Source organism: Bacillus rossius, assembly GCF_032445375.1.
Source record: "Bacillus rossius redtenbacheri isolate Brsri chromosome 9 unlocalized genomic scaffold, Brsri_v3 Brsri_v3_scf9_2, whole genome shotgun sequence".
NCBI classification, from domain to species: Eukaryota; Metazoa; Arthropoda; class Insecta; order Phasmatodea; family Bacillidae; genus Bacillus; species Bacillus rossius.
Genome location: NW_026962013.1, coordinates 9,837,782 through 9,863,634, shown reverse-complemented (window position 1 = coordinate 9,863,634; position 25,853 = coordinate 9,837,782). Strand labels below are relative to the sequence as shown.

The following is a 25,853-nucleotide window of genomic DNA, read 5'->3' as shown; positions in this document are numbered from 1 at the left end:
ATTTTGTGTATGCGCTAAATTACGCAAAGCGTGTTTTGACTTCAAGGGAGTGTAACCCATGCGACCCTTAACCCCCTGAGCGAGCTCGTGTACACACCCTGGGCTGACTACAAGATGTAAACACTGGCGCCGTCCCCCTCTTCGATGCCGCAGCACAAGGCCGCCATGTGGTCTCGATCATCGCGCTACTACCAGAGTCACAAACATGTACAGGCTGTCATCCTGTGTCTAGTTTGCAGTGGATTATTGAATAGGTTACCAATGTAGGTCCCCACGGCGTTTTTTAATTTCCTGCTAAAAATTATAAATTAGGCCGAGTGTTTTGATGTCATAGAGCAAATCACTACGTACGACAGTGGGAGTGGATTATAGGGCATTTTAAAACTGATTTGGTGCAAATTGCATAGCTTGATGTAGACATTTAGACGTGAAAATTCATCCCTAACCTTGACTCTTCAGCGATCAGGTCTAACCGAATAATGATACTCAGACATACCCATAAAAATAATTAACTGAGACTCGTAAATGATGGAGTATTCTCGCCATAATATAGATTTAGGTGGGAAAGTGGTGTACATGAGTGGTTAGTTTTACCGCATATGAGTGTGATGTCCAAGAGATCTCGTTGTACTGGTTGGAAATGGAACACCATAAAATAAATGGCATGTGGGAAGTACGCACTTTTGATAAAGAGTAGTTAAATTTGGGGGAAGGGGTGCAAGAACTCCTAGAAGTCGCACCAGTTCACTACAACATGCATCACGAAAATTTGAGCGTTTATTCATCGGGACTCGAACCCACAACTTGAGACCGTTATCACAAACCCTCTCACTTGCCAACGAACACATTTCGCTCGATGCTGCACGCCAAGTAGACCACCACCCGTTCAGCTGTGGTGATTGGCTGGTTGCCTGTCTCGCAGGCGCTTGTGTACTCTGTCGGAGGTGAATTAATCGTTAAATAAAGCACTGCTTTGGTTTATTTCTGGTAATCGCGCATACTTGCGCCATGCACCAAATTGATTTGATTTATCAAAATCGTATGTATATATTATTGAAACTAAAAAAAAAGTCATTGGATATTCGTAAAGTAATTTCTGGTCGACATTAAAAATTAACTTCGCGGAAAATGTTTTTTCACATAATCGCCATTCAGTTCCAAGCATTTGTTTTGCAACGCTGCGCCAGTTTCTTTAACCCCTCTGCATAGAAGTTCGCCACATATATATTAAACCATTTGACAATAGTAATTTTTGCTTTGTTGACCCAAGTTTCGTTCAATCAACCAAATTAAGCCCTTTTAGTCCCAAAAAACGATAGTCATCATTTTTCGACTCGAGTACAGAGATTGCTTGGACGTTTTCTGGAGATTTTTTTATTAAGCGCCTGTACTAGGCTACACACATTGCGTATTCGAAGTGCGTGATGCCTATGACCAAGGCGTCCGTTTCATTCCCAGGCGGCGAACTTCTATGCAGAGGCTGTGAAGAAACTGGTAGCGCGTTGCGAAAAGTGCTTGTAACTGAATGGCGATTATGTTAAAATGTGAAGTAGATATGTAGTAAACTAAAACTGTCAATTTTTTTCTCTAAAGTTTTTTTTAAAAAACACAGTTTACGAATATCCCTCAATGTATTAAGTATTTTAGCCAGGTTAAATCAACTCGATTAGGCATAAGGGGAAATCATTTTGCAGGATTTACTAGGATCGACAGTTAAATGTGCTAACAATTCAACCTGTTTAAGATTCCGTTTTTTCGGATGCCAGCAGCTTTACTGGATGGAAACCTGACGCTGTTTCGAGTATTATTTTATGCACGGACTGGAGTTCATCCCCCCCACCCCCCCCCCCCACCCACCTTTTTACAGGCTGTTTGTCCGGCCAGCTCGTCGCATGGGCGTGGTCCGATCCAAGTAGTTCTTTCTCCGCCGAGAAAAAGCGCTTTCTCATTACTTGGCGCCATTCCACGTTCATGCGCTCTCCGCTCCAGGGGGCGCAACTGAACAGGCGGAATACAGCCACAGAACTGAGTGCTTGAGAAATGCCAACATCAAAAAATAAGTTTTTAATTTGAGGGAAAACATACAAATTACTTAAACATAATGAATTAAATGAATTAAATGAATTTATGGAATGGTGTATTAACGGTATGGGGTATTGAGTATATAGGAAAACTATTATAATGTGGAAATTTTTTTCACAATGATGAGTTATATTTGTAGCAATGAAATAAACATGGCAGACGTGTGCACATGTGTGTTTTTTTGCCATTCAAACTGACGTCAACACTCATACTTTGATGCTTTAAACATATTAAGTTTTTAAAATAAAAAGATAAAGCACTTTAACATAGTGTTTTGGTTGTTCCATATAGGAAAATAGATATGCTGGATATTTATGGTGAATATTCCCAGCAATGAAATACAAATAAATAGATAAATAAAAATAAAGGTAGCCAACATTTTCTTTCGAAAAGTTAACGACTTTTATGTTAGGTTACCGATAAATACCGCACAGTTCGCTGATTTCCAAAGAAAAAATGTTCCAAAACTAAGTCAAAAACAAATATTCAAAGAATTGAAAAAAATCATAAATAATAACATATAAATAAAAACCTAAACATGTAAACAAAATTTGTAAAAAAATTATAGAAAGTACTAAATGAAAACTAATATGCAAAATAGACTTGAAAAAATATTACTTATAAGAATCATAACACAGTATATATCGCAGTGTATTTTATACAAAGTATAACACATATGTCATTAAATAGTGAGGATATATATAAATTTTTATTTATGTATTTTAGTTGTAATATTTTAAACATAAAACATGTTTCTACGAATATAGAGTAAAAAAGTACACTCACTAAAATCATCGTCGCTAATTGTTTTGTTTTAAAAATCGTTATTTTGCGCGGGCCTTCATCATTTGAGGTGGATACCAAACATTTTGTTAAAATGGCAGGTTTTAAAAACTAGGATATATAAAGTGTTTTAGAATAATTTTAACTGTCCGTTCAAATAACACATTTGCAATGAATGTTTTTCTGAAGGTTGCAGAAACTTTTGAAATGTTATTTATTTTATATCAAAATTAATATCTGTACTATATGTGTTCTTTTTTAATCGAAGAAAAAATCTATTTGCATTATTTGTTTGGACTTTGCATTTTGTTAGCATAAACAGTGACAGTGTGAAATGTTAATTTTTATTTGTGGTTTTGTTTCAGGTCATAACGGGGACTATGTTTTCTTGACTACTGATTACCAGTAACGGTGAGTTTTCACAGAAAATATTTTTTTAACTCATTTTCCTTACTATTCACTAATTTCCCTCATAGCGTAAATACCTCTCCTCTTAGGCTATTTGCAGGTATTGACTAGGAATATTTTAATTGTTTGAATTTTAATACTGCAAATTGCATTACATTATGATTACGTAGTTCTTTATTTAGCGTGCAATGTTTTACTTGATTGCAGCTTTGAAGAAATCGAATCGAAACAAATATATTTTTATGTGGTACGGGAATTAACTGAGGATGGTTTGAAGTTAAATACATGTAATGAATTAATGTTGCTGCTTGTTCTTTGTTAGGATAATGCACTAGTCTGTCAAGTAATTGCTAAGCTTTAGTTGAAAACGTGCAGCTATAAACTGCTCCAAAACTTGTGAGTACCATTCAATAAACTGTTTTTGCGTAATATGTGATAATTTGCTTGTCGGCATTGGATACGTTAAAGGTTTCCATGCATTTTTTTTTATAATTCGTAAAACTAATCATTTTATTTTCATTTATTTAATGTCATAATGTAATTATTTATCGTACGTAATAATCGTTCGGTTATGTGCCGCACTCAATAGTATTTATACTGTGCCAAAAAGATTGTTCAATATGTGACTCATTTTCTATTTTATGTTAATATAATTATAGTTTGTAATCAACTATCTGGTGCAAGTTTTCACCGAACTACTGTTTGAATATGTTGCTTCATTTATTTAGCTGAACGTTCTTGTATTTTCTGTGCGATTGCCATATAGTGTAGTATAAAATTGTTGGGTGTTTTGTTTGTAAGAAGAAGTAAAGGTTTCATGCAATTCTTATAATTTATATTTTTCTACAACCACATACTAAAATGAGATACATTAGCTAAAATAAGAATGAAGTTTTATAAAACGGCAGTGAAAAAGTTTTGTTTTTAATTTTGTCCGTTAAATTGTAAATGTCGGTATTATAGTAGTTTCATGTACTATTGACGATTTCAGATAATTTTCATGTGTTTTTTTATGACGAGAAATAATTGTATATTCTTTAATTTTGGTGTCTGAAACATTTGCACAACTTAAGGGTAAAACTGAGACTATCAAATCACATGACTTGTAACACCATAACCTTAATGTGAAATTAGTGAACAACCCAACAATGCAGAAAAAATTCGGTTTGCCTGCAATCTTAGGTTGCTAAATATGAATAGTTTGCAATAATCAATATGAATTTCAAACTAGTGATATCATTGTGGGTAAAATGAGACAATGAGACAATCCCTTGATTAGTTGTAGATGTTTACATTGTTAGCATGTTCGTGTTCATGTGCATGTTAACATGATCAATTTCGACCCATGAACTGAAACTGTAGACTCATTATAATCGAGAGAAAAGTATTAGTCGTTAGGCGATAGTTTCCTTTAAAAGCTTCCGCCCAACCATCAGGTTTTCCAGCTAAATTCTATGGATTTATTGAACAATTTAAAGTTTAACGCCAGTAAAGCGTAAAGTATGGTATTTGTATCTGTATATTTCAAATTAACTGATTTTGGTCACTTTAACGTCGCCAAACTTAAGCTCAATACATTAACCTTCTGTTCAATCAGAAATTTTATGATTTTTATCCAAGCACAACTCGTCCAGAACAATAAAAAAAAATTGGGGCTGCGTAAACGATTAGTAGCTGTTCCAGCGACCTAAATACTAGCAACACCGCTGCCACCTAGTGTATATGCAACGTAAATGCTTGTCTGCTTTGCTAGTTGCCTACTCACTTGTTTTGTAGGACTTGAACGTAAGACTGAAAATGTCCGCGAGTATTTCAAAGCACGAATTTTATATGTAAAGCATTAATATGCATTATATTCAATTTTTCTTGCTTTAAATGTACTCTGAAGTGAAACTTCTTTGGGCGTGATGGAAGTAAAATTTCAAGGCCGAATTTTAATGCAACGTTTAATTTTTTTTTTTTCGTAACCTAACTAAAACTAAGTGTATTTTGTTTGGGAGGGGTCTGGGTTAGGGAAGACTCTAGGTGCGTCCCAGGCCGAAGCCCTTACGCCTAATCATGCTGGGTTTAAGCCATGCAGAAACGGAGGCATGCATCGTGTGCTTTTGCTCGGGGATTGGCCAGCCATGGCCGCAATTGGCGCCATGGTTAACTCCCCTATCTTAACTCTAGACTAATTACTAGATAAGTTGGGCCCAGGTAAAACCTCCATAGACAGAGGGAAAAACCCTGGGCACTTTCATGCGGGATGCAAAAATATCATGCATTAATAACAGGCAGGTTGAGCACAGGAAAAGAAGGATGGTCCTGGAAGAAGAGTTGGACAGATAGAAAAAATTCTACTAAGCAATTAGGGAGCTTGGACCTTTTGTCCGCATTAGGTTTGGTTGGTACTGGTATTTAGGGGCAACATGTTGTTGTTTCCACCAAGCTGCCAGTCAGCTGCAACGTTTTCGTGAAACGATTTTTGACGCTAGTAGGTTGCGGACGGTGCAGAGAACTCGGGGTTTGAGGTTATTGTAGTGCACCGCGCAAGGAAATTGTGTTTTTCAATTACGTATTATTTTAATTACTTGTGTATATCAGTATTGTTAAACAGTTTTATATGAATATTTTTTTAGCCGTGTAACTAAATATGTTTTGCTGGTATAATGCTTTTCACGCTTCAGTTTGATGGGGTAAATATTTGTCGCGTATTATTTTTTGATTAACTGTATCACACATCGTATTATTATTATTATGAGCCCACGAGCGTGACATATGTTGAGTCCAACTAAGAATAAGCTAGTTTAAAAAAAAAAGTTTAACAAATCCCGTGCCTAGAATATTGAATGCTTTTATTTTCACTTGTGGCAATGTGGTTGTAATGTAAATAATTACCGTGAGGAAGGTCCGTGCCGTTTAGTTTTCGCTTCGCGGAGCGGCGGACATTGTTGTCGTTCATTCATTCGACGGCAGAACATTATCAATGCCTATGAATGCATTGCAGTATGTCTGTGTAGTCTATTGGCAGAATATGTTGCACTGTAACTCAATAAGGTGATGTTTGCAGAACAACAAAATCAGCCTATAAAAATGCTCGATTATATCTATTCTACACATAATATAAAATTAAATTAAAAACTTATTTATTATAATCAATCATAGCTTTATATTTATTTTAAAAAAAAAATTTGTGGTGTATTTCAACAGTTAGTAATAATTTTATTAACTCGTGTTTATTTAGAAAGTTTATATTTCTCTCTCTCGCTCTCAATCTCTCTCACTCTCTCACTCTCTCTCACTCACTCTCTCACTCTCTCACTCTCTCACTCTCTCACTCTCTCACTCTCTCACTCTCTCACTCTCTCTCTCTCTCTCTCACTCTCTCTCACTCTCTCTCTCATTTTACCCCTTACGATATACTAAAGAGTCGAGGCTTGAATTGCCAAAGAAGTTTTACTTTTATTACATGTACTGAGTTATACAAGCTCTATTTTTTTTTTTTTGGTCTTAGTAATAAATTGTACTTTCTTTAAAGGACTGTATTATGTGGTTACATTTTCAGATATATTTTTTTAAGTAGGTAAAGTTTCATACTTACGGATAAAATTCGTCCGTAGACCGAAAAATACTAGTTTTAACATTGCATTAAAAGTAATGTTAAAATAAATAAAATTTGAATGAATCTGAAGTACAAGTTACATTAATTTAAAATCTGCCAAAATTTTGTAGATATATTAGGACAAAAAATTCTGTTCAAATGCCTAATTCAGAATTTATATAATGAAAAAAAGGGAAAAAAATCATTATTCCAAATATAAATTTATTATTTTTTAAATATAAAACAATGTTGCTTTGGTGTGTTCTATTGAAAGTGTGTTTACATAAAGCTATAGTTTTTTTTCCTAGAGCACTAATTTACTTCAGTTTACTAACTTGAATCAATATAGGGTTTGGAGCTATACCTCCAAATATCCCACTGGGGTAAATTAGAGGTAATATTTATTGCAAACCTTTTATGGTTAAAATAAATCCTAAACTTTATCTGTTTCAGGAATACTTGGGCGCAAAGGCTGAAACCTCGTCTAGTAATATTTTCGCCATACGACCTGTTGTACCTGACTAGGAGAAATGTATGTATTACATTTAAGTTTTGTAGTTGTTTTCTACACTGACTTATCTAAACATATTTCTTACCCCTACAATGTTACACTCTCCTTGTGCTTTATATCTGTTTAATTCATTTTGGTTTTTGCAATAACAACGTTAATGTTTTATGTTTTCCAAACCAGTCCTATTTTTAATGCCATCTCAGCAGAAACTTCGTTTAATACCACTGTAGTTATGTCAATCAAGTAATAACGACGTGGAATTATTTATTATTGGGGGGGGGGGGGGAACAAAAAACCATTGGAGATAACTTGACAGTCACCAAAATTATTTATTTTTAGCGTAATCCTCATGGAGACATTAAAGTCCTTTATTGTATTAACAGTTCATTCTCCTATTAATATTGTCCAAGTGACGTCACGAGTCTGATGTCAACAGTGAAACAATGACGGACGGGACAAGATAAAAAGTTATACCACTGTGGATAAAAACTTGGTACTCAATGTGTAAAATTATACTTGCAATAAATGGGCATCTTCTCTGTATTCAAGACATTAGGATTTGGAGCCTTGAGATTTATTGTGCCTGAACTTAGGTCCTTTTTCCACTCGTAAGCTTGTATGCTTCACGATCTTCGCGTCTAGGGCCAATACAAAAAAAAAGTTTTTCCAGTCCAGATTATCAGAAACTTTTAAATTTTCACTATATTATCTATTTTAGTCGAGAAGGCGTTAAAACGTAAAACTACGCGTCTAAAGGAATCGTTATTTTATATTTACGTTGAACGCGGTCAAATTGTATACTTTGACTAGTTGAACTTTAAAAGGAACAATATTTTTGTATATTGCATACTTTATACATAATTATCACCCAAAGATGAATTTTTAACGTTTTCGTGCAGTGTGAATATTTAGTCAAATTGAATAAATAACTGAATCGGTGGCATTAGTGCCTCTGGCTACTTCGTGATGTGATTTAAATTCCTTTCAAAAAAAATATTTATTTCATTTTACCGCTGGCGTTTAAATCCACACAATAACTATGATAATTTTTAAAACCCTAGCCAGCAGCATTACATTTAAACCAATTTAAACGTCATCTGTTCAATATTGATTCTCGTTATCCTTGCTGTGCGAAAAAACTATAAATGCAACGTTGGCAGCCATTTATAGAAAAAAGTAAGCTATTTGTATTCTAAATTTAATTTTTGTTAAAATTCAGCTACTGTTTTACCGTAGATATATATTTGTTATAATTGTTGAAGGAATTACTCAGTCTGTTCCAAAAGTTGATGTACGATGCGCGCCACGTGGGTAGTGTCGGAACGCGGGCGACGCTAGTGCGCCACGTGGTGTCGGAACGCGGGCGACGCTAGTGCGCCACGTGGTGTCAGAATGCAGGCGACTCTAGTGCGCCACGTAGTGTCAGAACGCGGGCGACGCTAGTGCGCCACGTAGTGTCAGAACGTGGGCGACGCTAGTGCGCCACGTAGTGTCAGAACGCAGGCGACGCTAGTGCGCCACGTGGTGTCAGAACGGAGGCGACGCTAGTGCGCCACGTAGTGTCAGAACGCAGGCGACGCTAGTGCGCCACGTGGTGTCAGAATGCAGGCGACTCTAGTGCGCCACGTGGTGTCAGAACGCGGGCGACGCTAGTGCGCCACGTGGTGTCAGAACGCGGGCGACGCTAGTGCGCCACGTGGTGTCGGAACGTGGGCGACGCTAGTGCGCCACGTGGTGTCAGCACGAGCAGCCGCCGGCCTGGTCGCCGACGCGCTCCTCCACCAGCGCCACGTGTGTCTCCCTCGCCGGCGGCGGCCCACGGGGGCGGCGGCTGTCCCCGGCGCCGGACAGCTGCTCCGCCAGGCGCCGGAACAGCGCGTGCACGTTGAGGCCCGTGCGGGCGCTGGTCTCGAGGAACGAGGCGCCCATGCGTGCCGCCGCCTCGCGACCCTCCTCCGCCGCCACCTCGCGGCGCCCCAGGTCCGCCTTGTTGCCGGCCAGCGCCAAGGCCCCCACGCCGCCGTCGCGCGCCGTCGCCGCCCACGCGGGCGCGCGCAGGAACGAGTCGCGGCTGCCCACGTCGTACACGACCACGGCGGCGCCCGAGTCGCGCACGTAGGCCGGCACCAGGCTGCGGAAGCGCTCCTGCCCCGCCGTGTCCCACACCTGCGCGCGCACCGCGTGTCCTCAGCCTCTCCGTCATGGTCACCCGTCCAGTGGCCCGTCAAAACTTTAATAGTAAAACTAATTTTGGTAATTTTCGCTACAGTGTGTGACCAATAGTATCAATATAACTGGCAATACATTTTTTTTTACGACCTACTATAGGTTGAGACCGGAAAAATTCGTGGGTTCAATGGCCTTCAGGATAGACTACAATATCCTCTAGACACTCGGGCAAATGCCAACTGTTCATTGGCTGCTGACTTGTGAGTCGTCTCGACTGGGTGGCCTGTGATTCGACACTTCTATTGAGTGAGGGTCTCTAATTGGCACTCAGTCCTCCAGATTAACAGTAAACAAATTGCAGAAGCACCACTAAGTTATAATTATTTGAATTTTAGCAAAACACGAAATGAACCCGCGAATTTTTCAGGTCTCTAACTATATGATATTATCGCTTTGAGATGTGCTGCCAGTCTAGCGGGGTGTAAACCAGGGAGAGAACGCATCTCCAGTTCACGTTGGGGAACCACACACAACTTAGAAACCTCGAAAAAATCCATGTAACTTAGAATTATCATAACTGAGAAACACACAACTTAGAAGAGGTATAACTTAGAAGAAGATTCTATAGTTTGTGTTTCTAAGGTGCATGTTTCTAAGGTGCGTGTTTCTAAGTTGGGTGTTTCTAATTTGCGTGCTTCTAATTTGCGTGTTTCTAATTTGCGTGCTTCTAAGTTGCGTGCTTCTAAGTTGTGTGCTTCTAAGTTGTGACGGCTGGTCGGACCGAGGAGTGCCGGCGGGCTCGAGCGTACCTGCAGTCGCGTGGGCCCGTCGCGCAGGTAGACGGTGCGCGACACGAAGTCGATGCCGACGGTGGGGTGGTGCGTCTCGTCGAAGGTGTCGTACATGAACCTGGTGAGCAGGCAGGTCTTGCCCACGCCGCTGTCTCCCAGCAGCACCACCTTGTGCCGGCGGCGGCTCGTCGCGCCTTCGTCAACTGTGATCAGGAACATCCTCCCTCTTCTGGTCGCTTGTTTACACCACAGACGAGTTACACACGCCAAGGAGGCAAGACTTCCTCCATGGCTCCAGCCGTCAAGGTGTATATTATTCTATGGAGTGGGCGTCTGTCTTTGTTGAAGCGAATAATATTGTAGAACTTTGCAACTTGAAGGGGAAAAAAAAAACTTATATACAATATAAATAGGGAAGCCTACGATGTACATTCTGTATTGCACAGACCCGAACAAGCCCGAATATTTACCTTCGGCCAACTTCGTCAGTTTTTTGTTTATTACTTTACAAAATTGTGGATGGTTGGTTATGTTAGGTTAGCATAGCTACATTAAAAATATTGTCAAATCATTTTAATGCCGTCGTTTGGCCGAAGGTAGATATTCGGGCTTGTTTGGGTCTCTGCAATACAGAATGTACATCGTAGGCTTCCCATATAAATATTTGTGTTAGAAGTTGTATTTTGGAATAATTAAAACAAAATAATATTAATTGCACGAGTCAGCAGACTGTTTGATGAATGGGCGGGGGTGGGAGAAGGCCATGCAGCCCACGGCAACGTCCGCTACGTTCCCCCCTGACCTGAAGTGAAGCCGGGAAGTGAAGCCAGGTGGTCGCGGCAGGTCGGGGACCTACGTGACCGAGGACAGCTGCTGCAGTCACTCCACTCACTCACTCACTCACTCACTCACTCCAGTCACCGTTACCGCCGGCGCACCGGATGTGCGTGCGAGAGAGAGAGCGAGCGCGCCTTCCTCGTCCTGCCATGGGCGAGACGCAGGGGTGAACGACCCGTCCCCGCGGGTTGGTTAGTGAGGGGGGGGGGGTTGGTGGAGTGTGGGGGCGTATGTGGAACGGCTGCGATGTGCGCTCCCCGGGGAAATGGCGCGGCCGGGGAAACATGGCGGGAGGAGAAGAAACACCGCGGTTGTGGGAGAGGGGGGAAATCGTGCGCCTTAATCCCGCGGGTCTTAATGTGGGTCATCGGAGACGGGGAGCCGCGTGAGTTCCGCCCTCTCGCGGGGCTAGAGTGGCTCATGTCTAGAGTGCGTCCTTAAGGGGCCCGCCTCGTCAGGGGTGTATGTGTGTTAGTGAGGCGAATTGATAAGCGCGACGCTCGATGGTATTTCTAGCGCGGTATCGCCTCTAAGCGCAAGGCTCTGAACTGGCGCGCAGTCTTCTCGTCGTCAATGGATAACTGTGAAATTTGAGCGGTGACCGTATTTTTATATTACGGGGAAATGAAGATAAAGGTGTAATGCAAGTCCCTTAAGTGCTTTCAAGAATCTGTACCACTTGTTTTACAACTAAAAATTACTCTGAAAACATGCGTTTCAGCCATTTTAACTCTTCTAGAAATACAGTTTAAAAACATGATCCAAAATTAAAAGTACTTTTCGGGCCTCAGCGAACTCTTAAATGCTTTTCGTAAACATACCCCACTCGGATATCTTGGGTAGTTATGAAATCGCGTTGTTTTTCCTGAAGCTCTGCACACCATATGTGTGACCAGGTAGGCGGGCCCCTTAAGGCCCTACCTACCCGGGTGCACTCACGGTGCGCAGAACTTCGGGAAAAAACAACTACTCAAGATAATCCAAGTGGAGCCTGTTGACGAAAAGCATTCAAGAATTCGTTGAGGACCGATAAGTGGTTTTAGTTTTCGGATTAAGTTTTGAAATAGTATTTGTAGAAGAGATAATGTGGTTAAAAGGCATGTTTTTCAGATTCTTGGAAGCACCTAAGGTACTTCAATTACACCTGTTTAATTCAGTTCTCCCCCTTATAATATAACGGTGACCGGCCAGATTTCACGAGAAGACTTGCGCGCCGGTTCAGAGCTTTGTGCTTGCAGGCGATACCGCGCTAGAAGTACCAGCGAGCGATGTGCTCATCACCCTGCCTCACCAACGCAGTTACGCCCTGACTGGGCGGGCTCCCCCTCTGTTGGGGTAACTTCGTGAGAAGTGTTTACGGAATACAATAAAGACGTATAAACAACGAAGCTTCCTGTTACGTTGGCTTCGGTGAGGGAACCCCCGAACAGCTTGGGTCTCCGAGTGTTGACGTTACCGAAGACTTGAAAAAAGCTCGACGCTTTACTTCGCACACTTCTGGTGTCAGTTTCTTTACAGCCATGGGCGAGAGTCTTGTGACCCGTCGTCTCGGATATGATTTCACAAGCCTGTGTTCTGTTTCCAACAATCAGCTGAAGTCAAGTTAGAGATGTGATCAGTGCTCGTGAGATGTGTTGCAGCGAGAAAAAAACAAGGAGTAACAAACAAGCTATAGATTGTGTTACCACGTAATAGAAGAAACGTAAAAAAAGGACGTACTTAAAAACAACATAATGAAATGTATAGTGATATGATTCACTTATGTTGGGACAATACCTCTAGGATCGTATTGATTAAAAATCGAAGGCATTCCACACAATATTGAAGTACTCGAATAATTTTGCTTAATATTTCGAGGAAATATTAATTAATTTTCAGAATTGGGTTTCCGATTTTTGTGTTTCGCATTCGGAAGAGGAAATGGCATTTAAGCAGCTGTTAGTGGTCATTTTAGTTTTTCTTTTAACGATTGAAGCTAATAAAGCTTTCAAGAAAATGGTGTCGTGTTCAGGATATACGTCCTATCAAAACGTCGTGTCCAAACCGTTATGGCTGCTAATCTCGCTATGGCAGTGCTACTTCACGTGTCCAAAGGCGTTCTGGCTGCTAATCTCGCTATGGCAGTGCTACTTCAAGTGTCCAAAGCCGTTCTGGCTGCTAATCTCGCTACGGCAGTGCTACTTCGCGGGAGAGATTAAGACATACCAAGTTCCCCGTCAAACTCGGGAGCCGTCTCCTCTGAAACAGGCCACGGCGCGCTACGTCGAGCAGGTCCGGAGAGGAGGAGGCTGGCTGGCGTTGTTTATCGTCGGCGACCGAGTGGAACGCGCGGGTGACGAGGATCTCGTCGCGAACTTTCTCTTCCAGGGGACGACGCCCCCTGCGCGCGGCGGCGCTGCCGACATGACAGCCGTGCAGGGGGGCTCCTGCTTCGACGCCCGGCTCCAGAGGAAGGGCGCAGGGGGGCGACAGCCCCTTCCGAGCCCAAATTTTACTTATTATTTCTTTGTAGGGAATATTAATGTTAACTTAAATACTTTCGTTAATGTGCTAAACTCTTATTTCAATCAAAATTAGTACGAAAATACTAGATTTCAGTACCTATTTGAGACCACATATTTGGTGAATATCCCAAGGGTAATGTCACGATTACTAACTGCATCCTCCTGCGTGTGAGAGCCCTGCCCGAGAGGTCTTCCTGGTGCCGCCACTGCTTCTGCTTCGACGTCCGGCTGTGGCGCGCGCGGTCTTAAGATCGACGCGGCAGCAATCTAACGAAATGTGGCTGGAGTATACGTCCTTCAAAAACGATTCATGCAACTGGGAATTTTGATTGAATACAATTGCTTAAACATGCGCCATTGAAGTTTTTTTTTACCATTGTTTTTTATCTTGGAAAAAAAAAATTGAAGAATGCAAATAAGAAATTTAAAAAAAAAATGAAAACCAAAACCCACAGAGAGTAGCCTAAGCCTAAATCACCTGATGTCGAACAGATAAACCCAACGATGAACTTAACCGGTATTACGGACAGCACCACGATGACAGCACAGACGAACACACAGTAGGTATCCTATGACAAAATAGTTAAGACGTTTCGGTAACTGGCTTCTGTTCCCGTCATCAGGCATTAAGTCTGTTTGTGTAACTGTTCTGTTTTAAGAAACCTTACTGCGTTCGTCGGATGTCGTCGCGGTGTTGCCCGTAATATCTGTTTTATTTTAATAGTTGTGTTCGTATATTTGCCGCGTTGTCTAGGTTTTTGTTAAATGCCTGCACTTACTGTTATTGATTAAACTGTCTCGTCTGTGTTGTCCTGTGCTGTTGTTATCTTATTCAAGACTAAATTCCTTCCACGGAATTCTTAACTGATATTAAAATTTGGATGTATTCGTCCGTGCTGTCGTGGTGTCGTCCGTAATACCTGTTTAGGTTCATCGTTGGGTTTATCTGTTTGACATCACCTGGTTTAGGTATGTTCTCTGTGGGTTTTGGTTTACATTTTTATTTCTTACTAGCTGCCCGGCCCGGCTTCGCACTGTTGTATTAATGGGGAAAAAATGAGACCAAATCTCTTATTTACAGTTATAATAAATGAAATAAAATTAAAATGAATTAATTTTGACAACAAACTTAATACAACAATACAAGAAACGTTGTCATGGAGACGAAATACCCACTGTTTCCCGGGCTTAAACACCAATCAACATTGATAATCAGTTTATTATTAATTATAAATTATCAAGACCATTAATCGAAATAAAAACCATCCTGTCTCTCAAGTTGGAAAAAATTACACATAAATGCCAATTTTCATCGAAATCGGTTGTAATTTTCTTGTAAATAGTGTATTGTACCTAAGTGTAAGTGTAATTAATATTAGTATTTTTTGGCAAAAGAGTACATGGTGCTGGGATGCCACATTTAAGTGTAAATGTGTATTTGTAACAATGCAAAAATAAAAACTTATTGAATTGAATTGAATCGAATCGAAATCGGTTGACTTGGTGAAGAGTTCACTGGAAACAAAAATCAGGACACTGGATTTATATATATATATATATATATATATTAAGATTTTGCATTCTTGAATGGTTATTGTTACATGGCAAACAGTGCAAAACTGAAATGGCGTATGTCCAATGAATTGTATTTAATGTATAGAGTATGTGTTTGTCGCGGAAAACCCGCGCTAGACAGACAAATAAACTACTAACATATTTACAAAAACATAGAACATGCCAAGATATGCTGTCGCCGAAAGTACAGACGGAGAAAAAAATAAGCAATTCTAAAAAAAAAAAAAAAAAACTTAGACATGAAAACGAACAATACCAACAGAACGAATAATAAAATTAACAAAATTAATGTTTCGTTGCATGTTTAATATCATTCACAGCTTGTAGAACAGATTTATATTTTATTGTTGCTCGAATAATCGCATGACCTACATTTGTACTCTTGAAGTAATTTTGTAAGCTTGTGTAACTATTACATCCTCGTCACCCACATGAAGTAACTAGTTACTTACTCCTGTGGGTTACATCATGTAGTGTGTTAGTTAATACCGTGTTAGTTAATACCGATATTTTTCATTCTCATGCCAATGATTGATATAAATAATTAATAATAGGAATTACACTAATAGTAAATAAATTATAAATACAGTATGGCGGCTTCAGCCCTCTTCAAAAAAATGCTCGCGACATAAAATGTTTAAGTGCGTCCTTCATTTTGGCGTTTACAACGCGTCAGAAACGTGTTCCGTTACCTTTGCTGCGAACGTGCGGGCGTTAAAGTAACGGAACCACATTTTTTGATGGTCTGCACGTTATTGCCTTCATGCGGTGAACGGAACACGAACGACTGCCGCGGGTGTTCCATGTCTCGCGGGCAATTAAATGTTCGTTTAACTGCCTTGTAACGGGACCCATCCGAGCGCCTGGGACGCACTAAGCCTCTCTCACGATGTGTTCCGATTTCAAAAACTAATCACGGAAAAAATATATACAATTCGTTTCCTTAATTCTTCGGTAGTATCAGAGTTACAAGTCTGTGTCACCTACTGATACCTTGCGTACCTACTTGTCCTTGTAACGGCTAAAACAACTCTGACGGATATATATTTTTGAACTTATAAATGAAATTAGCCACCCAAACAGGTGGAAATATATATTTTTTAAATTAATAATTAAATCTTAGTAAAAAAACAAACTAATTTTCAATTTTTAGACGCGATTACCCACTCCCACACACATACACGATTACAAACTTAAGTTTCAACATTTGCTTCGTAAGATAGTTCGGTATATGTGTTTGAATTTGTTCAATATTACTTATAAACCTGTTAAAATATTTGTTTATTCATTGATTGTGTTAAAATACAAAGTTACTAAAGTTTTAACTAAAATATTAGCAACAAAACGCTTTTAAAAATTGGCGACATTTGTTTACAAGGGAAGTACGCGAGAAGTACGCAAGATTCGCTTACTTGCATACTTGTGTACTTCACGTTCATTCGGACAGCCCTTGTGAGGTCACTTCCGGGGTCACGTTTGTCTAAGTATATAGGTAATCACGGTGAATTTGTAAATAGCCTTAGGAGCGAAGGTATTAAGGTGAATCTGATTGACTTCCTTATTTCGCTCATGTATAGGTAGGCCTACTTAATAGTTCCTAACTTGTAGCCGCCGGTAAGAAATAACTGTAATTTTGATTTAGGAGATTTTAAAGCCAACGAATTTTAAACTTTATTTCATAAAAACTTCCGGAAACTTTGTGTAAGCGTGTGCTATGTGTCCCGCCAAGCCAATAAATAAAATATACAGATGATACATTCCGAAAGTTACGGTATAATATTAAATATATATATATAATTATAGTTTTAAAAAAACACGTTGCATGTGACCAGTTAAAACAAATCAAATGAGGTTTACTAGTAGCCATTGAGGAGATCAACTATCCTACCTCTTGTCTCAATCATCAGATCAGTTCGATGGTACCAAATTATTGTAGGTATTGTCATCCGGATTACACTTTCAAAGTTTCAAGTCGATGCGAAATTTAGAAGTAAGTTAAAATCGGCTTCCGAGATTTGTTTACATAGTTCGTTGGTCACAAGGTAAGCTAATAGTGTGTGTTTTAAAAACAAAATGGCGGTCTTCGATCTCCTCGCGAGGCGAACCCGCGCCGACCGCGGCTGGTGGAAGCCAGTTTGCTCCGGAGCCGTCGACGGGGAGAAAGTTCGCCGCATTCCTGCCTCGCGCACGTAGACAGCGGCCGCGGTACCGCCGTTACCAGGTACCAGGTACTCGTTACCAGGAACCAGGTACTCGGTTCACCGCCGCGCCGGTGGACTTGGTGAAGTTGGTCCTCACGAATCTGAACGGTTTTTTCATGAACACAGGGTTGATGGTGAGAAGCCTAAGATGTACATCAAGTCCTGTCCCTGCCCGAACACGCCCGAATATTCACCTTCGGCCAACCTCGGGATTTGTTTTATTTTTGCGCAGGAAAAATTAATTCAAATATTAAAAGTGGTCGTTTAGGTGAGCTACATTAAAACACTTTAAAACACTTTAAAACACTATGGACGGTTAGTTAGGTTAGTATAGCTACATTAAAATAAACAGAGAAATATAAATATATATAAATAAACCCCAGTTTGGCCGAAGGTGAATGTTCGGGCGTGTTCGGGCAGGGACAGAACTTGATGGACATCTTAGGCTTACCGTTGATGGTAGTGCACGGTATGGAGAAGACATGCTGTCCACACATCTGCAATAAAATTTCCCTGACTTTCGGTGACCATAATGTAAAATTTCCATGACTATTTTTTTTTTTTAATAATTCACCTATTTTGCGATTATCTGAAGAAAAAATAACGAAAAAAACAAGAGACTTCAATCATTCCCATAGCTGGCCTAAAATGGTGTCACAGAAATAAAATTTCAAACAGAACCTTGCATACGCCATTTTATGGCGTGTGTGACTATGCAATAAAATACAGTCTGGAAAAAAAAATATTTCACATTTTGAGTGATGGCATTAAAATTTCCCCCTCGATTTATTACCACTGGGGAATTTCAATGACTTTTCCAGGATTTCAAGTGAATTCACCGACATCCCTGACCAATTCAAACTTATTTTTTTGTCTTTTCCCTGACTTTCCAGAATGTGCAAGTGCGGCTTTACATTAAAAAAAAAATGCATTGCTTCACCCGGGTGTCAAAAAAGCCCTCCTTCACCCCTTGACAACCGAGGCTGGTGCTTCAAAATATCGCGCAACGGAGGTAAAGCATCTGGTCCCGATGAACTCCGCGCTGCGCATCAGGCAGTGTCGAGTGCACGAGGAAGTGCGTGTGTTTTTGAAGCGAGGGAGGGGCGGGGAGCTAGTGGTACTGCCAGGAGAGGGGGGAAAGGAAGGACGTGAGCCGCTCTTGCTCTCGCCTCGGGGTCGGGCCTGCGAATCGACCCCGCCCCGCGCCCCGCCCGAGTTCAAGTTCAAACTGGGACGAGCCCACGAAGCCAGGCGACCCGTCCGTTCCGCGTCCGCCGAGTTTCGGTCCCTCGATGGGGGAGGGGGGGGGATATGAGTGGTGGGGGATTTCTCCATGTCGGTGGGGGGGAGAAGCTGGTTCGGTCCCACATGGAAGAGAGAGGGGCCGTCGAACGACACAAACGCTCGGCGGCGGTGCGACGATTACGCCATTTTTCGGACGTAGTTCACGAAGCGGGAGTTTTGTTAACAAAGGAAAAAAACTTGATTCGTCGCGGGGTTTTTCGACCCGTTGCGTTGGGCAAACGCGTCGGCCTTTTTTCTTTTCGGTCACGTCCCTCGGTGATTTCAACGTACGGGCGAGTGTCTATACGGAAAAGGGGAAAGAGTTGAGAAGTGGTGGGGGAGGAGGGGGTTAGGAAAATTCGAGTGCTCGCGACATAAACTTCGTGAACCCCGGCTTCGCGGGGAGTAGGAAAGTTGCGGAAGGGAAGGGGGAGAGGAAGCGAAAGAGGGGAGGAAGGGCGCGTGACCCATGACGGCGAGATCTGGCGGAACGTGGCCCAATTAATTTTGAAAGTTTGGAAGTGTTTTTTTTTTTTGCCTTCGCCACCGCCGCCACCGCTGCTACCCCCCTCCACCACCCCGCGCGTAGAGGGGGAGCTCCGGGCGCGCGGCGGCCTGCGTCGTCGACGTACACGCCGCAGCGATGTGGCCGGACGAGGTTCTGCGCGGCGGCTCCGGGCGCAAGCCCGCGCGCTCCGGGCTCCGGGCGAAGGCCGGGGCGGACTCCGGGAGGCGCAGGCGCAAGGACAAGCGGCGGGATGATGACTCCCCGAGGACTTGTAAGTGCGCTCCTTCGTCCTTCCTTCCTGCGACCAGTCGGCCTGGCTGTTCACGTGGACTTCTCTGCTGTTGTTGAAAACCGTTCGCGGGGTTCATTTGCCCTGTGTCGTAAACCTTGTTCGCACGACGTTAGTAACACTTCCGTCATCACAATACTCTTTAAAGTGAAAGCCTTGCGATATTTGCTGTCTCGCTCCCATTAACAATACTCTCCTGAGAGTTTTCGGCAACATCTTTTTTATTTTATTTAACTCGTGTTCTCAATAGAATGCTAATAAATAATGATAATACATTTTTACTAGCCAGTTTATCAGGCACAGCCATTTTTATGCAAAAATTTGGCACTTAATTGTTTGGGGTTTTTTTTTTTTTTTCAACAGTGCGGCAATTTCAAGCACACGTAAATATTCCATGGCGATGTTTCGCTCCCGAGATGGAACTCCCGTCGTGCCAGCCAAATGTCTGTGTCGCGCACCGTCGCGAGGTGCCACACAAACTGGGCCCAGTCGCGGAGCAGGTGCTGCGGTGTCCCGGTCCTAGCTGGGAGGTCGCCGGGAATCGAAACGGCGCCGACGAGGATTAAGGGGGGGGGGGGAGGCTGTGCTCCATGCACAGATTTCACCTCCGAACGATTTCGAGAACCCGTTTGGAAACAGAAAACCAGGCGTCTCTGCCGCGGTTTTTAGCCGTGATCCGCCCGCGAACCCATTCAGGCCCAGTAACGAATACCACTGCGCCATTTAAATTCGGCACGTGTTTGCCGAAATCCGTACCACGTTAATCCCGGTCAATCCATCCTGATGATGTTCCTTGTTCAAATAGGCTATGACTATAGAGACTCGGAAATTTGACGGACTCATGTGGTGTCTCGGTACTATGTGTACTCTAGCCACATATTCGTTTCTATGGCTAGTTTCTTTCTGTAGAAAGTCTCTCCGTGATTTGGCCTCTCTGATGCTGGTTGCTTGTTGACTGCAATAAAATGACTTTTTAGAGATTGATAAACCGGCAGGATATTTGAAAATAATTTTATTAACATGCTATCGGTAACATGGCCTAATTGCGTAATGTAACAAACGTTAATTCTACCAATACATTGCCTATACACTGATCTTGTCTTTGACAGCCAAAAATATGAATGTTGATTCATTAACCTGTTTAATGATTGCTGTCCTTTAAAAGCCACAATATACTGATGCCGGCAAGTTGTGTGCATTGTTTTGCACAAAAACAAAACGCCTTGGTGGTGGTTCTCTTTCGTTATTGTAGCGTCACCTATTCGTGTTCCAACTTTGACCGCCGGTATCACTGTAATTTCACACGATCTGATCCCTAGCTGGTAGTTAAACTTAATCCAAAAACATGATGAAAATATATACCACCGCCCTTAATCTTTTGATCATAATGACTTCGTCGGTTGCCGCTATTTATGTGCAAATACATTTGTTCAAGTGACTGCACTAAAAGCTATTAAACTCTTAAAACTTTAGACTTAAATTGTTCAAATTTTTACAGAAACCAAACTAGCATACAAAATCATATTTCACTACAAAGTATTGCAGAATTGTTCCAGAGTATTTTATGGCTGTTTTCTCAGGCATGTTAGGCAAGTGTAGATTTTTGAGTTTCACTTTTTTTTGTTGTTTTTGTGCTCTTTAATGCGTGTTGAAAGGGCTCTGCTGGTTTTAACCTGGTGATCATGCATTTGATAGTGGAATTTGACTTAAACTGTTCTTAGTCTTTGTTTGTTTCCCAATCGTCTTAATTTTTTTTTTCGAGAGGCCACGGGCATAGGGAATATTCAATGTGCCTCTTGGTTTTTTCTGTAATTTTTTTTAGTGAATTGGGATGTGCTTTTTGAGTGATTTTGGATGTGCTTTTTTTGAGGCCAGGTGGGTAGCCATGTGCTAGAATTACAGTTAAGTTTTTTCGTTCATCAGCAACTGATTTCTTGTGGAACAATTAATTTCAGTTTTATTTCATTAAGTGTGAAGTATGCCAGTTTTGGTTCTTTCCAGATGGTTGTAATTGAAATGAAGGTTTTGGCCTGTGTGTGTCTTTCCGTTGACTTTAATATTGATTTTGCAGTTTTCTCTGGAAACTAGAACATATGTGAACTGTATAGATAGCCTTGGCTGAGTGAATTGAGGAAATGGGTAAACTTTTCTAACTTTTCGGAGCCGTTCTTCCAGACAAGAAAAGTGTAGTCAACATAATGAAACCAGATTTTAGTTTGGTTGTTGGTTATGTTCAGTGCTTCTTGCTCGAAAAAATTCATGAAAATGTTGACCACGAAGGGAGAAGTGAAGAACCCATTGCTATTCCGTCTGTTTGCTTGTCAGAATTCGTCTTTGAACTGGGAACAGGTTGTATGATGTTATGTGGCATGCGTTAACGACCAGGCTAATTACAAGCTAATTATCCTGGCGGGAGTATTTGCTTCCTGAGCAAACGCGTCTGCACTTAGTTGCTAATTGTGTTTCAACTACTTAGTGTTAAACTCTACAGCTGGCAAACCACAAGCAATCAAGACTCAGATTTCACCTCTGCATTAGGTGTGACAACACTAGTGTACACCTGCCAAAGGCATTACTTATGTTATGAATGTGTACTGGCATGAGGTAAACTACTAAAGAACTATCTTACTAAAAATTTCAAAACGATCTTTATGAAAGATGATTCACTCGCATGTGTGAATTACTGCAGACCCTTATTATTTTCGCATCTGAGCAAGTAACATTATCAGGAGAATAACATTAATAGTTTTTGTGAGGGGCAAATCCCCTAGAATTTCATGGTACGGCCTATCTAGGCCTAGTGCAATGAAAATGCAGGGAACATTTAACTTATATTTATTTGAGTTTGGTTGGCAATTTTGCATTTTTGTCGGAATGGAAATAAGTGTTTCATCGTTTCAGTGGTATTTCGGCTGAAGATATTGTCTTTATTTTACTTCTTATAGTTATAGTGAAATTTATGAATTAGTAAGTAGTTGTAATAACGATGTAACATATAAATATGTATATATATATATATATATATATATATATATATATATATATATATTTCATTTTGGCTCTGTGTTAACTATAAAAGGTTTTGTGGATCTACTACAAAAAATACAATATGGCTTATTGAAAAATATTTGTTCAGCGCTTGCCAGAATCGCGATTTAAGTGTATATGCACAGAAGTTAATGATAACAGGCATTGTTTTTTCATTTAAAAATAATGCTCTGTAAAACACATTCGGATGCTTATAAAACTTCAAATTTACGGACGTGTTTTCTTCCTCACATACAAATAATTTTATTCTTCCACCAAACTATTTAGGCAATTGCTATTAAAGTGGGTGAAGAAAGTAGTTAGGCTTAAATAGAAAAGGAATGTTTGTCGTACGTATATTGACAGTTTTTATCCTTGCTGTGTGAATGTATCCGCTGATTGTTGAGATGAAGTTACAGGAGAATTCAAGGAGCACGTAGAATTTTCTACAACGTAATTCATCCGAGCACGTGATCCGGCGGGCAGGGTGTGGTGGGCAGGGGGTAAAAGGGATAAAAAGGGGGGGGGGGGGGGGCGTACCGTTCTTCGGAGCGTCGTCGCTGCGGGAAACCTGTTTTCGGCTGTGCCGGGCGTAACGGTCTCGCTTCGCGAAGTATCCTTGCGCGCCGCTCTGGTCCGTCGCCGGTCGCTGATCTCGTGACGTCACAACCCTCACAACCCCCCCCCCTTCCCAACGGCATCACTCCCCACACCCCTCCTCCCCGTCACGGACCGCGTGTCTCGTGGCTTCTGTGGACGGCCGTGAGATTACCAACACCCAGGGGCGCAACAACTAAATTTCCAAAGGGAGGGGGGGGAATATACCTTTTTATAATGAATCATCGATCCCCCCTACCCCCTATCCCCCCTATTGAAGCGGAAAAATTTGTATTTCAAGGTGGAAAATGGTGCTATTCAAGCAGTTTTATTATCTAAAAATTGATTACACAGTACTTTCTTCGCCCCGTTTGCCCCCACTTCAAGGTTTCTGAGGGGGGGGGGGGGGGGGCAAAATACCCATGACACCCCCCCCCCTGTTGTTGCGCCCTTGCTAACTTCCAAGTTTTGTGAGCTGCCAAACATGTATAATAATTAATTTTTTTTTTTTTTTTTTTAAATGCTAGTAACACGGGAAACAAGAGGCCTGTGATTCAGAGCAGCTATGGCTCCATGGTAAGTAAACAGTCTGTTAGTACAGGCGGACAACAGAGTGATTTCAGTGCAAATAAGATGATTCGGTAGTTTACTTGGACGGGGCAATTTGAGCGACCCCAGCACGCAGTAGAAAAACCAAACGTTCTGGAAGCTTTTGTGCAACCACGGAAGGTTGTAAACGAAAGTTTTCCAGAAGGAACAATTTTGCCTGAGACGTAGCAGAAACAGATATATAGTGACTCACAAGCTGCAGGGGGGGCTTCTTTGGTTCAGGGACGTCAGTTAGTATACGTAGAGTCCACTTGAGACGCATGGGACTACCCTGTAACCAGTGATCTGTACTACGAGTTGTAAGTCTGTCTTAAGACAAGAGTTGTAATCGTGAGGTAGAGTAACTTGTAATAGAATGTAGCCAGTTGTATGCCTCGTTCGTATTAAGTGAAATAAACAGCAAGAATAAGTCTGTGAGCAGTAGTTAGGTAATTGCCTTTCACTTCCTGCCTACCCACTCAGCAGAAGAAGTATCCAGTCCGCTCGGGGATACGACACAAGGGCGGCTCCAGGGAGACTTTTTGGGGGAGAAGAGGCAGTTCTGTGCATTCAATATTTCAAGAGATTGGCCTTGGAATAGTTATAAAATCCACTGCCTGAATTACTGAACTTTAATGGTCCCGTAGAAAATTTTGAATGGAAAAGAAATAGTTGAACACAAGCAATTTTAAGTGAGCATAAAATTATCCGGAGTTGCTTGGCTTTTAGGCGCGTCGACGGCGGAAGATTTCACCGGCGTTTCGGCCGACCCTCTCAGTCGCCATCTTCAGGGTACCTAGGAACCCTCTTTTTACGCCAAGAAACTTCAGACAAGTGGCCGCGAAAACCTACGATCCCTATAAGTATATCCTCCTAAATAAAATTAAAATTAATCCTATCTAATTGTCTCAAGGTCACTTTGCTTGTCCAACCCGCAATAATGCGATAACTCGTATTATTTGAAGGTATGCGAAAAACAAATCCTGTTTAAAAACATCTCCAATATCAATAAATATTTAATAGTAATAAAGCTATTTAGTTGTAGCGTGAAAAAACTAACTTTTGTTGTGGAAATATGAAACTTTGAGACAGATGTTTGATAAGTCGTGTGCACTGATATATTTCTGCAGTACCGTGGCCAGATTACTTTAAAATTCTGGTTGGATTAGTTTCCAAAACCGACAATGGGCCGGGAAAGATGTGCGTGCGTGTTACAAAAGAAATTGAAGGGGGGAAAAAAACAGAAACTAGGGTCTATGGAAAATATTAAAATAAACTATGTAAGGGGAAAAATCAACAGATTTATTTTGAGCATATATATATAGAATTTATTCTGTATATAGGAAGACGTAATTGGGCTATAACTTCTGGGTTGTATTTCCTTAAGCAGAAGTAAATAAGAGAATGTAGAATACGTTGTATATGGATGAACAATGGTGCGGTTCAGAAATCTGGTCTTTTTCGAATTGATTTCTGACAACTGTATGAAAGTTAAATTAATACTAATCCGATCTTAAATATGTTCCAAATTACTGCACTTTAAGGTCTTCTTGAATAAAAGAAAATATTCAGTAATAAATTAAGTGTTCAGATTAAATGGGATGCTCTGTTAAGGGTAAAAAAAATAGTGCTTCGTAACCGTTGAAACTAAAGAAAATTCGGACAAGAATAACTTTATTTTGATGATTCAAAATGGCTGTTAAAGTTTTCAATACAAATCAATTGCAGATTTTTTTTTGTTACAGAATGTATGCGAGAAGAAGGTAGCTAAGCAGTTAAGAGGGATGACAATTTTTAGAGTTAAAACACATTCGTTGAACAAAATGTCTTTAGTGTCGCGTAAAATATTCTGGCTCTTGATTTTTTTTTTTTTTTTTTTTTGCGCTCGTGTTTATAGCGCGTCCATAGTTTATCATCGAAGCGGACCGTGACCGTGATACTGCTGTTTCCTCGGACCTCGTCAAACTGGTTAGCACCCGAACTTTGGCCTGGTTGGGCCGCGACAGCCCGTCATCCCGTGGCGAATGGCGTGCCCGAACTTGACAGTGGACGAGTGTCAACTCGCTGACGATATTGTCCTGACGCGCCGGTGACAGATAAAAGCGCTCAGCTCAGC

The 25,853-nt window shown here is 41.2% G+C and overlaps 2 protein-coding genes across 6 annotated transcripts in view; one reads left to right on the top strand and one right to left on the bottom strand.

Annotated features, from left to right (window-relative positions):
* The window catches only part of LOC134543297 (long-chain-fatty-acid--CoA ligase 6), a 124,601-nt gene that overhangs the window by 18,437 nt on the left and 80,311 nt on the right, over nucleotides 1–25,853 (top strand). For 3 of the 5 annotated variants that reach the window (XM_063388211.1, XM_063388212.1, XM_063388210.1), the window contains exons 2-3: nucleotides 3,231–3,276; nucleotides 7,310–7,388. Coding sequence is in view for 1 of the 5 variants with exons in the window: in XM_063388209.1 (XP_063244279.1) it covers nucleotides 19,372–19,507 (136 nt within the window). In the remaining 4 variants the exon portion in view is untranslated. Of the gene's footprint in view, nucleotides 1–3,230; nucleotides 3,277–7,309; nucleotides 7,389–19,360; nucleotides 19,508–25,853 lie in introns of those variants that run through there. The other 2 variants (XM_063388213.1, XM_063388209.1) reach the window with 2 other exon arrangements.
* LOC134543251 (uncharacterized) lies at nucleotides 9,105–17,562 on the bottom strand. The gene is made up of 5 exons (XM_063388158.1): nucleotides 17,483–17,562; nucleotides 13,427–13,559; nucleotides 11,058–11,179; nucleotides 10,346–10,556; nucleotides 9,105–9,533 (listed from the first exon to the last, which is right to left on the bottom strand). Exons 1-5 carry the CDS (start codon nucleotides 17,560–17,562, stop codon nucleotides 9,105–9,107), a joined length of 975 nt encoding a protein of 324 aa, XP_063244228.1.

Bases quoted from the DNA above. Each gene is read 5' to 3' on its own strand.
- LOC134543251 (XM_063388158.1), bottom strand. From the start codon at position 17,562: ATGAAAAAACCGTTCAGATTCGTGAGGACCAACTTCACCAAGTCCACC. The intron at 10,557-11,057 runs GTCTGCTGACTC...ACAAGCGACCAG, and splicing joins CCCCGCCCATTCATCAAACA to AAGAGGGAGGATGTTCCTGA. The intron at 9,534-10,345 runs GTACGCTCGAGC...GTGCGCGCGCAG, and splicing joins ACGGGCCCACGCGACTGCAG to GTGTGGGACACGGCGGGGCA.